This window comes from Mirounga leonina, unplaced genomic scaffold (assembly GCF_011800145.1).
Source record: "Mirounga leonina isolate KUSES-001 unplaced genomic scaffold, KU_Mleo_1.0 Mir_129, whole genome shotgun sequence".
In the NCBI taxonomy this organism is placed as follows: domain Eukaryota; kingdom Metazoa; phylum Chordata; class Mammalia; order Carnivora; family Phocidae; genus Mirounga; species Mirounga leonina.
In genome coordinates, this window is record NW_023270323.1 from 48,636,458 (window position 1) to 48,653,506 (window position 17,049).

The window sequence follows — 17,049 nt, forward strand, 5'->3', positions numbered from 1 at the left end:
TATTTCTCTCATTTAGAAATGAAAGTACTTTTATAAGAGGAAGGACTACAATCCTGGTTTCAAGACTTGGGTCTTTTTCTTATAGCTCGACTCATAATGGTGATGTACCCACATTATAAATGAAAAAGATTATGTCTGTCTTGTTTTGCACTATACTTTCAGGACAGACCCTAAGACTTCATACATAATAGGTAGTCATTAAATACTTATTAAGTAAATGTATGGATGACCTCTTGCAAATAATTAGATACATTTTCAAACACATTTATAATCTTGTTAAATTAAATTTTTCAAACACATTTATAATCTTGTTAAATTAATGTATCATTTTTTCAAACACATAATTTTTTCAAACACATTTATAATCCTGTTAAATTAATCATTTTATAGGATTTCCTCCTAATAGAAAGTTAATTCAGAATATTTTTCTCAAATTGAAAATAACTTTTTAAAAAATATATGATGTCAGAGCTAAAACTTATAAAACAAAATATGGGGTGAGCAAAATATCTTAAATGGGACATAAAAAGCACAAACAATGAAAGAAAATGAAATAATTTTTCCTTTTTGCAAGACACCATTATGAGAAAGAAAAGTCAAGCTACAGACTGGGAGAAAAGACTTGCAAAGCATATACCTGATAAAAGATTATATCCAGAATATAAAAAGTATTGTTACTACTCAGTAAGACAAAGTATAAAAATGAACAGAAGATTTGAACAGACTTCACCAAGTAAGATATACAAATAGAAAATAAGCACAGGAAAAGACAATGAACATTATTACTCATTAGGGAAATATAAATTCACATTACAATGAGAAATGCCACTGCACAATCATTTGGCTAAAATTAAAGATTCTGTCCATACCAAGTGTTGATGCTGTAGGAGACCGTTTGTTGTAACATTAAGTAGACATGTAATATTACCATACAACTCAGGAATCCTAATACTACATATTGTCTACAAGGAAAAAAAAACATAAATTGCCATAAAGATGTATATTTAATTGCTTATAGCAATTAATTAAATAAATTATTTATATCTTTAAGCTGGAAATACCCTAACGTCCATCTATTGATAATTGGGTAATCATACTGTGATATATCCATACAATATATACTTTTCAGCAGTAGAAAGGAATAAACTACTGATTCTACTCAACAACATGGAGGAAGCTCAAAAGAGATTCCTCATAATTCAAAAGAATTATGTCACTTAAAAAATGTCAGACACAAAATATATGAAATTCTAGAAATGGTAAAATTGTAGTGACAGAAACCAGATCAGTGATTGCCAGCATGGAAAAAGGAGATTGACGACACAGGGGACATAAGGCAATTTTTTGTGAGGAGATGGGAATGTTAGTGTGTGTGTGTGTGTGTGTGTGTGTGTGTCGTGCACATGTATGGCTATAATCAAAAAGACAGATGAGTTGGAGAAGATGCAAAAAAATTGTTACCCTCCTGTATTGCCAGTGAGAATGTAAAATGATGGAGCTGCTTTGGAAAACAGTTTGGCAGTTCCTCAAAAAGTGAAAACAGAGAGAGTTACTATAGCAACCCGCAATTCCACTCCTAAATATATGTCCAAGAGAAATGAAAATATATGTCCATACCTGTATATGAATGCTTATAGCAACATTATTCATAATAGCCAAAAAAGTGGAAACAACCCAAATGTCTGTCAATTGATGAATGGATAAATTGTCTTATATACTGGAAGGTTATTTAGGATTAAAGTGAATGAAATACTGATGCATACTACAACATGGATGAACCTTAAGAACAGTTTGCTAAGTGAAAGGAGTCACAGAAGGCCATATATTGTATGATTTTATTTATATGAAATATTCAGAATAGGGAAATCTATAACAGGAGAAAGTAGATTAATAGATTACTAGGGCTAGAGGAGGTGCAAGTGAATAGCAGTGACTTGGAAAGGGGTTTTTTTGGGGACGGGGAGAAATCTAAAATTAGATTGTGGTAATGGTTTTACAGCCCTGTGAATCTACACTAAAAACCATTGAATTACACATTTTAAATATGTGAATTATATGATATATAAATTATATTTCAGGCTACTATTTACACACACCCCTAATTTGTTTTCTCAAAAAAAAAAGTTGTTTTTTTAAATCAATTGAGGATACTAAGGTTTTTAAATTATTGTGTTGTTAGAAAGAAAAGTACTAAAAGTGGTTTAAATTATATAGAAGATGCATATGTGCATCTTATATATTTTGTACTTAAAATTTTTTTAATAATTTAAAATATGCATATTTTTCCAAAGGAAAAATTTTCACCTAAAATTTATCATTAGCTTCCATTTGTTAAATATTTGCTATATACTAGGCCATTTGCTGTAATAATTTAGTGTCCCTCAAAATAAGGTAGTATTATCTTCAGTTTACTGATGAGGAAGCAGTCTCAAAACCAAAAATCACATCTGTTTTTACTTAAAATAGTATCATCTTGCTACATAGACTGATTTTTATTGACCAAGTAATACTCCATTTTGTGGTGGTTAGGTATGTTTGAAAAATTAATTCCATAATGTTGGACAATTAAATGGTTTTTTTAAATATTTAAATTCTAGTTAACATACAGTACAGTATTGGTTTCAGAAGTAGAATTTAGTGATTCATCACTTATATACAACATCTGGTGTTCCATCACAGTAAGTGCCCTCCTTAATACCCATCACCTATCTAGCCCATCCCCCATCCCCCTCCCTCATCAGCCCTCAGTTTGTTCTTTATTGTTAAGAGTCTCTTACGGTTTGTTTCCCTCTCTCTTTTTCTTTTCTTTCTTTCTTTTCCTTTCCCATATGTTTGTCTGTTTTGTTTCTTAAATTCTATATATGAGTGAAATCATACGGTATTTGTCTTTCTCTGACTGATTTATTTCACTTATAATACACTCTAGTTCTGTCCACATCATTACAAATGGCAAGATTTCGTTCTTTTTGATGGCTGAGTAATATTCTATTGTATATATGTACCACCTCTTCTTTATCCGTTCATCAGTCAATGGACATTTGGGCTCTCTCCACAGTTTGGCTCTTGTTGATAAGGCTGCTTATAAACATCAGGGTGCATGTGTCCCTTAGAATCTGTATTTTTGTAATTAAGTGGGTTTTTAATTGATGAATCTATTTATGAATATAACATGCTTTTGATGAACTGCTTTGCTATGAATTTCTAGGAATGTAATTACTGATTCAGTAAATTAATTATCAGGGATTAATTTAAACATCTTTGTCCATGTTTTTGTTAACTATTAGCTTTTTGCTTTGAGTGAATTGTCATTTGTCCATTTAGCAGCTGCCCTCTTTTGTTTTTCCTAAGATTGTAAATGATATCTTTATACATAGAAATCAATAGTAAATTATATTTCTAGTATGTGTCATTTAATTTTAGTTTTGTTGTTTTCAGTAGAGTTACACATGGAGTTTGGTCGGTGGTATAGGGAGATAAACTAAAAAATATCTCAGCTTTCAAATAGGGAGCAAAGTTTAAAAAAAGTTTTTTCTCCATGAACATATTTGTCTCTGATGTTTAGATTCTGTATGTGTTCTGCCACAGTGCAATTAGGATACAGTTACTAATCTAGTAAGGTTACTAATTGAGATTTTCTCGTTTTAATAGTGCACTGGTAAAACTGATGAATAAATCAATAGAGGGGACAGCAGATGATGAAGAGGAGGGTGTAAGTCCAGATACAGCTATTCGTTCAGGACTTGAACTTCTTAAGGTACTTTTGAGATAATTTTGTCTCCATGCATTTCCACAGTTTTAATTTGAACTCCCATAAGGATATGCAAGAGTTGGACTTTATTTCACTGGAAAGTATTTGAAAGATTAAACATTTGTGGTAGAAATCACAGTTTATAAAAATAATGTGTGTTTTTTCATTACAATAATGTAATTGTTTTACATTATAAAATAATAATGTTTTGGGGGTTTGCAGTTTCATAATTTGCATGCCTGTATTTAATAATAGGTGCTTGTACCAGTATGTTCTAAATGATCTAGTCTTACCTTTCATCTGGAGCAGTAGGATTGCTCACAGGAGTTACATAGTAATAGCATCTGTCTGATCAGGGAATTTTTAAACAATTGCTAATCATATTTATATTCTTATGCCAAAGAATTCAGAGAATAGAGCAATTAAGAGCCAGGTCAGACAAGACTTTATGGATAAGATATGACTTAATCTAGGGGAAACACAGCATCATCAAAGAAGGTAATTCTTGGCATATTTTAGGAATTGTTGGAGTCTAGCCTAACCAGAGAAAAGGACTGCTTTGGGGAATAATGGGAGACAAAATTGGTTTTAGATTGTGGAATGCTGTTGGAGCAGAAAGGTATTATCAGGGTCTTTCATTCTGGCTTTTAATATGATAACAGCACTTGACAGAGCTTTCATCAGATGGAGTAAAGAGGAGAGGAAATTGAAGGCAAAAAATGTTTAGATCAGGGCGCCTGGGTGGCTCAGTCGGTTAAGCCACTGCCTTCGGCTCAGGTCATGATCCTGGAGTCCCGGGATCGAGTCCCGCATCGGGCTCCCTGCTGAGCGGGGAGTCTGCTTCTCCCTCTGACCCTCCTCCCTCTCATGCTCTCTGTCTCTCATTCTCTCTCTCGCAAATAAATAAAATCTAAAAAAAAAAAAAAAAAAAAAGTTTAGATCATTACAATATATAAACTAAGGGAGAAGAGACAAATCAATGCAGTGGACGTGAGCAAGAAAACAGTGATGGGATTGTACTAGAATGGTCTTAAATATAATTTCATGGGAATAATTGATATGATGCTTCATAAGAAAGATTCTAATTATATTTTTAATAATGAGGTTATATTTTTAAGTAGTTTTAAGAGTGAAATCATCCTTAAGATAAACATTTTTAATAGGTTTTTTCAGTTTTTCAAATTTGATTCTCCTTTTTTCTGTAAGTAAAACTTAATAAGGTTTTATATTATCAACTTATTTAACATGTCAACATATTATCTAAATATCAACAAGAACCTAACCAAATGAGACAATCTCTTTACTTTATAACCCAGTAAATAAATGCTTATTGAATAAGTTAAGACTACATACTCCATCCCCTGCCCCTCACTTCTCCACTTAGCCCTTATTACTGATATTATGCTAACTAAATTGTTCCCACTTCATAGAAAGTAAACTTTGTAGACATGTTATGTCTAACTTGCTGTACATTCCTTTGGGATAGACTGGGACTTATGTAGGCATAAGTAAGGGAATAATTATTTATGTTTGTAATCATGATAAAAGTTCACAGTTATGGCTTGTTTATAGCTACACCCAGTGCACTTTTTGTGATGGATTCCACTTAAAATATCGCTTATAGAGTATCTTTTTGCCAGCGAAATAAAGCTGTGTTAACATTTTGTTCACTTCACAATATCACAGTCCATAAAAAAGGAGCCACGTTTTCTGCATTCCCAGTATCAGGATAGACTAAGAGGTGAAGAAGAAAATAGGGCAAGGGCTATAAATCAACTCTCTTAAGGAATCTAATGCACGATATTTCTGCTAATGTCTGATTAAATGCAACAAATTGCAAAGGAGGCTATGAAATAAAATCTTCATTCTGTATAGCTAGCATATGCAGCCCAATATTTTGAATTGTATTTATAGTAGAAAATATAATTATCTTTTAATGGATTAAAACCATTGTCTATACTTCTAAAGCTGTATCTATTCCTCCAGGTTCTGTCTTTCACACATCCTACCTCGTTCCACTCTGCAGAGACATATGAGTCCCTGTTACAGTGCCTCAGAATGGAAGATGACAAGGTAGCAGAAGCTGCTATACAAATTTTTAGAAATACAGGCCACAAAATAGAAACAGACCTACCCCAGATACGATCGTGAGTATATTTTTTCTCATGGTAAACACAAAGTGGTTTTTGTTGTTGTTTTAACACAAAAGTTTTTTAAGTGTGGGAGCCATACAGTCCATTTTCCCTTTCATGGAGGAAGATAGGAGTGAGGAAAGAGAATTTTTACTTAGAAGCTACTTGTCTGGGGGCAACTGGGTGACTCAGTCTGTAGAGCATCCAGCTCTTGATCTCAGGGTCATGAGTTCAAGCCCCATGTGGGGCGTGGAGCCTACTTAAAAAAAAAAGGAAAAAAAGCTACTTTTCTGTATCCTTTGTTTTATCTTTACTCTGCCTCATTCTCCTCCTCCACCATTAAAAGAACAAACTGAAACTTTGTTTATAACAAGATTTTTAAATATTAATATTAATCAAGAGTTTTCACAGGATTTCAAATTTATGGTTAATATATCTTCGTTATCTAAGTATATTCATTTTTTTTTTCTCAGCTGGTTTAAATTCAATAGCTGCCACCTTCATGTCTCACCAAAGAATGGGATAATCAAGTAGTGTGCTTAATAGCGTATCTTATTGGTTGGTTGTTGGCAGTGGTGCTTTGATAATTTTGATCTCTCTCTCATTACCTTTCCCCTTTCACCATAAGAATGAAATACATGTTGATATTTTTACTTTGGCATCTTAAAGAGGTTGCCTTAGGATCAAATTTGTGCTGGGAGTTTATATTTAGACAAAAGATGTGGGAGATGTCTTTTGGAAGAAAAACACATTGCTGATAGCTGTTGAATCACATGTTCAGGGTATATGCAAATAGTTTTGGATATATCCAAATCAAACCAGTTTTTCCTTACCAGGTAATAATAGGATAAGAGAACTCCTGACTCCTAGTTTTTATTAAATTTGTGAGCTAATAGTTTAATTTGAGAAATAAGTCAATGTTTATTGTACCTTCTCTTCATTCTCATGTACTGGCTAATAATAAAGAATTACTACAGTCAGTCCCTGTTCTCAAGGAGTTTATAGTCGAGAGAGAATAATCTTTGTATTTGTACATTGAAAAAAAACCATTGACACAGTAGGATAAAGTTTCTGGTGAGTTTTTCAAGGTAGGAGAACCTTTTTTAAGGTAAAGGATTTATTCTTAAAGGAATTCTATCCAAAATGAAGCAGTGGAAAAATGGGGATAGATGGAATCGTTAATTTTTGGACACAAGGAATAAAACCTCATATTCTTTTTTTTTTTTTTTTTTAAGATTTTATTTATTTATTTGACACAGAGCACAAGTAGGCAGAGCAGCAGGGAGAGGGAGAAGCAGGCTTTTGCTGAGCAGAGAGCCCAGCTCAGGGCTCCATCCCTGAGCCAAAAGTAGACATTTAACCGACTGAGCCACCCAGGAGCCCCAAAACCTCTTAAGACTAATTAAAAAAGGATGCCTGGGTGGCTCAGTCGGTTAAGCGTCTGCCTTCGGCTCAGGTCATGATCCCCGGGGTCCTGGGATCGAGCCCCACATCGGGCTCCCTGCTCAGCGGGAAGCCTGCTTCTCCCTCTCCCTCTCCCTGCCACTCCCCCTGCTTGTGCTCTCTCTCTCATTAAAAAAAAAAATTTTTAATCTTAAAAAAAAAAAAGACTAATTAGGAAGGAAGGAGAGAATCATTGAAAAGCAGAGAAGCACATCAGTGCAGGCCTCAACAATAACCTTGATGGCATCATTAGATTATAGCACACTAGAATAACAAGGAAAAAGGTTAAAGTTGATTTATGTGTTGTCATTTCATTAGACTAAGAAGAATTAATAATATGTTTAACAACAATTTGATCGGTGCTGCGTCTCCCTTGTTACTTGTGTTATTTATAAGAACTGTTACTGGTAGGGCACCTGGGTGGTTCAGTTGGTTAAGCGTCTGCCTTTGGCTCAGGTCATGATCCTGGAGTCCCGGGATCGAGTCCCGCATTGGGCTCCCTGCTTGGCAGGGAGTCTGCTTCTCCCTCTGACCTCCCCCCCTTTCATGCTCTCTCTCTCTCTCATTCTCGCTCTCAAATAAATAAATAAAATCTTAAAAAAAAAAAAAAAGAACTGTTACTGGTAAATGAGTTTGTGAGAAAAAGAGTGCTCAGTTAAGGAGGCTGCTTGGGCATAGAAATCCCTAGCTTACCATTTTAAACCTGCGTACAAAGAAATGTGGCATACTCAGAAATGTCAAATCCACTTTATGCTGACTAGCATATGTTCCAGTTTTTTGGTTGAGGTGCATGACCTGGAATCTGGGGTACTTGCTCTTAATGTCTAGCCTCCTGTTTTCATGAGAGGACCCTTTTTCACCATTGTATATGACACAACTGACTTTATAATCTATAAAATAGGACTACTGCAGTAAATGAATGACAGCTATTTTTCCTTAAATTTTTTTTTGCCTTAAATAGATTTTCTTCTGATTAAAAAAAATATGTGTATGTTCATTGTAAAAAGCTGAAACTTTAGGATATATAAAGGAGAAAAAGAGTCACTATCAACACTTCGTAATTTTTAAGAGTATTTTATCTACTTGATGTATATACCTGTTCTTTTACAGGTTGATACACACATGCTGTTTTCTTCGTACAGTGTTTCCCATATCATCAACATTTAATGCTTAAGACTGTAATGTAGGACAATAAAGTACATATTGTCCTAAGGAAAGATTGTTTTACTTTGATCTTCAGTGTCAATTTGGAGGTTAAGTGCAGGGATCTTGGAACACATCTTCACATCCCAACCTCACCAAATACTAGCTCCGTCAGCTTAAGAAGCTTAAATAAATAATATTTTTGTCCTTTAGTTTTCTTATCTGTTTAATATAACAGTCCTCTTTGTGTGACTGTGAGGATTAATTAACTTAATCCATGTAAAAACACTTAGAAAGGTGCTTGGCACAAGTACTCAATAATCGTTAGATGCTTTTATTACTCCTCTACCAATATATGTCTGTATCCTTGCATACTTTGTTTCACTGGTATCATCTCAACTTTTTAATAAAACTTGGCCTTTTGCTACTTTTTTTCCATGACTGCTTTAAAATAACTGAAGGGGATTGTGAAAGGGAAATGGAAAATTAGGAATATGTACTTAGAAGGTAGATATAAGAGTATGGCATGGGGCAAGTTTTAGATTATAAATTAAGGGTGGCTTGTTTATTTCTCCATATTCATGAGGTGGCTTTAAAACAGAGATTGTCTCCCGAAGTAGCCTTTTCCTTTTTTCCTTCTTTCTTTCTTTCTTTCTTTCTTTCTTTTTCTTTCTTTCTTTCTTTCTTTATGTGACAGAGAGAGACCTCGAGAGAGGGAACACAAGCAGGAGGAGTGGGAGAGGGAGAAGCAGGCTCTCTGCCGAGCCCAGAGCCCAGTGCAGGGCTCAATCCCAGGACCCTGGGATCATGACCTGAGCCGAAGGCAGATGCTTAACGACTGAGCCACCCAGGTGCCCCCAGAAGTAGTTTTTCTTGAGACATTGTATTTCTTGGATTATAGCTGAGGACAGATAAAGAGCTTTAAATCTTTCTATAGATGAGGTAATTTTTAAGGGAGTCTCCTCGGGGTGCCCAGCTGGCTCAGTTGGTGCGGCACGCGAACTCTTGATCTCAGCGTCATGAGAGTTCGAGCCCCACATTGGGTGTAGAGATTACTTAAATAAACTTAAAAAAATAATGAGAGGCTTCTCTACCAGCATACATCCAAACAGTTATGGGAAAGTAGGTAGAGGAGACAACCAAAAGAACTACTTGTGGTATATGGGTTTTTTTTAAACTATGATATTATTTTTTACAGGACCTTAATTCCCATTTTACATCAGAAAGCAAAGAGAGGTACTCCACACCAAGCAAAACAGGCTGTTCACTGTATACATGCCATATTCACAAATAAAGAAGTCCAGCTTGCACAGATTTTTGAGGTATATATAATATATAGGATGCGTTTATGGATGCGTTTATGTTGATTTTTATTTTTATGCTGTGTGGTTTGATGAAGATAGAAGGTAGATTTTTTTTGGCTATTTTTTAGTCTCACCCTCGTATATAAATTCTATGGGAGCAGGGGCTCTCTTTTTTTTAGCACTGTATTCATAGCCTTTAGTTCACATTATATGTTCAAATCCTACATACAGAAGAATATTTTGTGTGTTTGTGTTAGAACATTTTACTTAGTTTTAGCTTTATTGGCTCTGTGGTATGTATCCTCAGAAAGTAACTTTGAACTACCCAGTTTAAAGTACCTGAAAACCCTACCTGAAAATTAGTCCTGTTTGCCTTTTCTTATGTATGATCCTTGACCTGATTTCCACTGTTGGAAAGGTACTCCTGTTATTATAAACTGGATATAGTATCAGCAGAACCCAGTGAACACTTATTTATGGTCCATGGTCTTTAAAATGTCCCCATAGGGTAAGAAGTCCACCAACGTAACAAGCCTATTATTGTAGATGGCTTGAAAATAATGCTGATTTGATGATGCAGAAATGTTCTTGTTTTTACTTCTGCCTTTTATGTGTGCTTTTTTTTTTCCTGGATTCTTTCAATCTTACTGAATTTCAGTAGTTGAAATAAAAATTGAGTGTCTAATATGGCTGAAGCTACTTTTGATCATATTAGCACAGCTTTGTTTGGGCACAACAAACTCAGGAGGGTCAGGAACATTTACTGTTTCCATAGAATGTCTAGATATTTATAAAACAAAACTGGTAATTTTGACTGTTTTATTTTTATAGCCACTCAGTAGGAGTCTGAATGCTGATGTACCAGAACAACTTATAACTCCATTAGTTTCATTGGGACACATTTCTATGTTAGCACCAGATCAATTTGCTTCCCCAATGAAATCTGTAGTAGCAAATTTTATTGTGAAAGATCTGCTAATGAATGACAGGGTAAGTTTCTAATTTAATTAAATTTAGAATAAGACTAAAACTATTTACATCTTTATCACAGAAACATTTCTGCTTCTCTATTTAATTTTCCTTTTAAATTATTGTGTTTTCCCTCCTTATTTACTTAAATTTCCAAATGACATCCTGACTTTATGTAGCTATTACCAGAACTTAACATTTAAGAAAGAAAAAATGAGAACATGAGATGGATGAATCATGAAGTAAAAAATATAAGTCAAATGCTATTATCCTAACATTTGAAGGACAATTTACTGGAGTGCTAGAATTTTATCAGATGTTGTTAAAAATATGAGTGGATTTGTATTTAACTAGTGTTTTGAAATATAATTACATTGCATTTTTGGCACTAGATGCACATTTTAGTTATTGAAGTATGTGGGGTGGGTACACACACGTGTATGTGCATACATGCTAATTTATTAACTCTGGGCTGGAGCCTGGGAATATATAGCTTGAAAAGGCACGCCAAGTGATTCCTGAAACACACCTCTGATTAAGAGTCACTACTTTACCAAGTAGATCTAAATTAAAAAGTTGTTGAATGAAGACAAATCTGTTTTACCTGCTGGATCATTGTGGATGACTTTCAATGAAGTGCTAATTTATCCAGCTTACCTAAAAAGAAAGAATTTGCCAGTGCATTCCATCCTCTTTCCCTTCCCCCATTTGGATGTAATAGACAAGAATGGAAGAGCATGGCCAAAGTGTCATTTCCCACTCAACACATTCAGGCTGTTCTTTGCACTACTGATAGATATGAATGGCAACAAATGTGAAATTTAAGACCCCTCTTAGACTGACTAGATTGTAGTTCACAGTGGCTCTTTTTTGTTGCTGTTTGTGTGGTAAAATATGCCTAATATAAACGGCATTTTTGCCATTTTTAAGTGTCTATCACTTACATACACCAACATTCTTGTTTTTGTTGTTGGGTGGGTGTTTTTGTTTGATTTGGTTTTTTAAAAAATAAAAAGAAGTTTTATACCATGTATGCCTCCTGTATACATAGGAAATACCCAGGAAAGCCAAACAACTCTCCGAAATGACCCAAAGTACCACCTAAAATATGTACCCACATTTTTTGTGTAACTGTCACCACGATTTTCAGAACATTTTAATCTCAGAAACTCTGCATTCATTAACCAATAACTCCCATTGCTTCCTTCCCACAGCCTTTGGTAACACCTCTGTTGTACTTTGTTCTGACTTTGCATTTGCCTCTTCTAGATACCTCTTATCATACAATATTTGTCCTTTTGTTCCTGGCATATTTCACTTAGCATAATGACTTCAAGGTTCATTTGTGTTATGTATCAGAAGTTAATTCATTTAATGCCAGAATAATGTTGTATCTGTAGCCTACATTTTTTTTATTCATCTGTTAATGGACAGTTGTGTTTTTTCCCACCTTTTAACTTTTGTGAATAATGCTGATGTGAACATTTGTGACCCTGTTTTCAAATCTTTTCGATCTGTACCTCGGAGTGGAATTGCTAGGTCACATGGTCATTCTGTGTTGTACTTTTTGAGGGACCACCCCACTGTTTTCCACAGTGGCTGTACCATTTTTGCATTCCTAACATCAATGCACAAGCCTTCCAGTTTTTGTCACATCTTTGCCAATGCTTCCTCTTTTCTGTGTTTTTGACAATGGCCATTCTAGTGGATGTGAAGTAGTATCTTGTGGTTTTGGTTTGTGTTTCTCTAATGACTAACAATGTGAAGGTTTTTTTTTTTTTCCCATATGCTTTTGGCCATTTGTGTATCTTCTTGGACATTCAAAGTCCTTTGCACACTTTTAATTGGGGTGTTTATTGTTGCTGAGTTGTAAGAATTCTTTATATATACTGAGTATTAAACCCTTGTCAGATATTTGCCAAATCAAAGATGATGAAGATATTCCCCTGTATCTTCTTTTAAGAGTTTTAATAGTTTTAGCTCTTAAATTAAGATCTTTGATTTATTTTTTTTGAGTTAATTTTTATATATGATGTAAGGTAACAGGTCATCTTTTTTTTGCTTGTGGATATCTAGTTTTTCCAGCACCATTTGTTTGAAGTAATTGGCCTTAGCAACCTTGTTAAAAATCAGTTGACCATATATGTGAGGGTTTTCTGGGTTCTCTATTTCATTCCATTGGTCTATATGCCTATACATGTCAGTGCCATCCATTTTGTCTTGATTACTATAAATTTGTAGTAAGTTTTGAAATCAAGAAGTTCAAGTCCTCCAACTTTGTTCTTTTTCAAGCTCTGGTGACTTTCCTATAGGTTTCCTAGAGCACTGCATTGTTCAGCATGAAAAACTTAATGAAGGAAACTTTAAAAAATCTTTCTAAGAGTTAAATATATTCAATTGTCTATAGTCAACAGGTGAGAAGAATGGAAAATTATGGTCTCCAGATGAAGAGGTTTCCCCTGAAGTACTAGCAAAGGTAAATTTATGTAGGCCTTGATAACTTTTGTGTTGAAATAATGAACATTCATAGACACCCTTTTTCTTTAATCTGACAGCTAATAGTATTTTTAAATGAGGTACTTTATTTTTAAATCAAAAGTTGTTTCTCTCAAAGAAATTATAGTCCTCATTGAGTTATTTATATATAGATATGTCAGCATATTCTGTAGAACTTCATGCCTGCTAAAATAATTTCAGTGAGGCTGTTTTACACAGAAATTGTTTGTAGGATGTCAATGCTCAGAAGCATCTCAGGTCTAGCCTAACTACCACTCTACAAAAATATGAATATTAACTTGGCAAAAACAGATAGCTGTCATCGAATTGGTAACTTTTGATAGGTACAAAATGTCTCTCAGTAAAACTAATTTTTAAAGTGGTAGTATTGGGGTTGAAGACAAGACTTGTTTTGTTACCATCTTCCTTAATAATCTGTTTCACCTTGTATAGCTTCCTAGTCTGTTCCATCAATTCTTTTTTCCAGATTGTCAATAAATATCGTAAATAACACCTAGATCCTTTAGCTAGTTCTTTCACATGTATTGGTAGCAATCTTTTGATAAACCTCCAAGAAATTATGACCACAAATAATTATGGAATCTCCTAGTTTTTTTAATCAGGATAGTCAGACAGAATCAGACTTAGTGGTTTCTTCAAAGTAGTTTTTGCAGTACTATAAAAATATTAAAGTCTATCTAAATAGCTCATTTTAATCACTGTAATAGGTATAGTTTAAATAGTTATTTTTAAATGATATATTTTCAAATAATTTGAAAATTTGGGGCAACTGCAAAAAGCCTGGGTTCAGGAGCCAGACTTTGGGCAAGTTATCTATCTTAGTAATGTGTCTCTGCTGCCTTATCTATTGGAAATAAAAACACCTCCCTTGTAGGCTTGTTTGGAACATCAAATAAGTTAATACATGTACAGCTCTGGGAAAAGTGCCTATTATCGATTAAACAATAAATATTGTTACTATCTACAGACTTGTTTAATAAAACATGTCCACCAGCAGTTAAGCAACCTCACTAATCTAATTGACATAAATTAATCTTCCCTTTAATTGGAATTTTAAGTTCCTTTTTTTTTTAGCATGTTAATATTTTATAGGTACAGGCAATTAAACTTCTGGTAAGGTGGCTGTTGGGTATGAAAAACAACCAGTCTAAATCTGCCAATTCAACTCTTCGATTATTATCAGCGATGTTGGTTAGTGAGGGTGACCTGACAGAGCAAAAGAGGATCAGGTGAGATCTTTCTTCCTTTCCAGTTTTTACAGCTCAAAATATTGGTAGAACTTACATAGGAATTATTTACCTAATTAATATTGCATGTTGTAATTGCACCATATGCTTTGGGATCAGATCTAATGTACTCACTTGGGGTTTTCAACTCAATGATGGAATGTTTCTTTTCTAAAGACCAAACTTTTTCCAGTGAATGTTTAGTCATAATCACTATATGTTACAGTTGGCTTCAACATTTTTGGTTCACTTAAGCAAATATCTGTTGAAATACTACACTTTGCAAAACACCATGAAAAGCATTGCAGCAAAAACAGATAAGATTCAGTTCCTACCTTTTACCCTGTAGTATAGTGATTGGACAAGGTGGGTGACTGGATACCACGAAAAGAATACAAGCTTCAGTGGAGGGGTTCAAAGGAGGAAAAGTCACAGCCCTCCTGGTGGTTTGCAGAAGATTAAAACAAGGTTCTGCGAATGCAAAAAACCAAATTGTTTCCATTTCTGCACATTTTCACTGTTGTGAAATCACCATTTCTTTCTGTTCATTTTAAGATGAAAATAAAAGCAAATTTTTCATGACCCTTGTTTGTTTCAAATTCTTGATTTACTAGGGTCCAGGAATACAAACAGATAAAATTACAGAATTCTCCTTGTGATGCATTCCTACTTTAAAATGTGTTACTACAGGACAAATTTATTCATTTATGCATTCATTATTTATTGAGTACTGTCATCCTAGGTACTGCTGTGCTTTTTTTTAAAGGTATAAAATCTCTCCTTCCAAGGAATGTGCATTTTAATGGAGGAGATTAGGAAATGAGCAAATTACGGTAAAGATGCTTAATGCTTTGATAAACTGAAGAAAACCATGGAAAATTGTCTTTATCATAGAATAAGCCAAGGGTATTGTAGGAACAGATTAGAAGATTAGAGCTGAGTTAGGGATAATAAGTTTTACATTTGGGGAAACTGTGGCAAAGGCTTAATAATGAGCTCTTATAAAGCCATGATAAATAGGCAGAATCCTCAATAGAGATGAAGACTATGAATTATCAGTTTACCTTTTTAAAAATGTTTAACATCACTAAATACAATAAATATAGTTTAAACTTAGTGATACCTCTTGACTATCAAATCAGCAAAAATATTTTTTAAAGTAATCACTGTTTCATGGGTTCAGGGAAATGGGTCCCCTCATTACTCCTATTAATATAAACTGGCACAGTCTTGGCAGGACAGTTTGGCATTTTGTGTCTAGATCCTTATAAATGTTACCCTTTTGACTCTCTTTTTACACTCATGAAATAATAAAAGAATCATACAAAAACATACATACAAACATGTTCTTTGCAGCATTTTTAATCACAGAAAATAAGGGAATGGTTAATTGTGGAACACACATGTCATGAAATATTAGGCAAATCTTAATTAGGTATTATATATGCCATGGTTTAGCTTGAGCTCTAGAATCAGAAACTTCTACAACTCTCCACTCCATTTACCAAGTGTGTGAACTTCTACAAATCACTTTTCTAAGCCTCAATTTGCTCACTTACAGAGTGAAAATTAGATAGTGTTTGCACAGCCTAGCACAGGCTTAAGCACCCAGATGGCAGCTATTTTTTTTTTTTTAATTCCTGAATCATTTGTCTCAGAAGCCATTTGAAGTTCCCTCAAGAATACCAGTGTTCGGGGCACCTGGATGGCTCAGTTGTTAAGCGTCTGCCTTTGGCTCAGGTCATGATCCCAGGGTCCTGGGATCAAGCCCCACATCGGGCTCCCTGCTCTGCGGGAAGCCTGTTTCTCCCTCTCCCACTCCCCCTGCTTGTGATCCTGCTCTCACTGTGTCTCTCTCTGTCAAATAAATAAATAAAATATTTAAAAAAAAAAAAAAATACCAGTGTTCACTCTGATAATCCTGTAGTCCAGGAGTGCCATGTTGTCTCCTCTTGTATGCTAATGATGGACTCAGCCAGCTTTCCACGTTTCCTGAAGTCTTTAAAATGTCATAACCATGCTGTGTTTAACATAGAAGTTGAAATAACACTCACTGTCCTTTCATCTCATTCATTGTCCCATTTTACCAGTTAGGGAGTAAAAAACTATTGGGCGGGGGTGGAAGGGCTGGACCTCCTGGGGCGGGGGGGGGGGTTGGCTACAAAAGGAAGTCTGCCCCAGAGAGTAGGTGCCCAGATAGACACTGGCTCTCATTTCCATATCCTTTCCTCTTAGATATTTGTCTGATACATCCCCTTCTGTGGTATAAATCAGCTCCCCATTGCTAGCCCCTCCATTTCATCAGTCGTATGCTTAGGCTAGATTTTTATTACATGTGTGTATGTATGTACATGCATTTAAAAACTGTAGGAAACATTTAATATGATAGGTGATTTAATCAAGTTTTTTACAACGAATGTGTATTCCTCTTAAAATGAGGAATACCATTCCTGATATAAATGGTTCTTCTTGGCATTGCAGTTACCGTAGTTGTAATCATAAGTAGAGCTGCTTGGCTGTGGTAGAGGACCTACACTAGAACATAACTAAAAATGAGGGCAGATAAA

At 34.6% G+C, this 17,049-nt stretch overlaps 1 protein-coding gene across 3 annotated transcripts in view; it reads left to right on the plus strand.

Moving 5' to 3' along the window:
* PDS5A (PDS5 cohesin associated factor A) overlaps positions 1 to 17,049 on the plus strand; it is a 132,918-nt gene that overhangs the window by 82,105 nt on the left and 33,764 nt on the right. For 2 of the 3 annotated variants that reach the window (XM_035005104.1, XM_035005105.1), the window contains exons 18-23: positions 3,649 to 3,754; positions 5,735 to 5,895; positions 9,665 to 9,788; positions 10,602 to 10,760; positions 13,147 to 13,215; positions 14,349 to 14,485. In XM_035005104.1, coding sequence (XP_034860995.1) covers positions 3,649 to 3,754; positions 5,735 to 5,895; positions 9,665 to 9,788; positions 10,602 to 10,760; positions 13,147 to 13,215; positions 14,349 to 14,485 — 756 coding nt within the window. Of the gene's footprint in view, positions 1 to 3,648; positions 3,755 to 5,734; positions 5,896 to 9,664; positions 9,789 to 10,601; positions 10,761 to 13,146; positions 13,216 to 14,348; positions 14,486 to 14,831; positions 16,221 to 17,049 lie in introns of those variants that run through there. The other variant, XM_035005106.1, reaches the window with a different exon arrangement.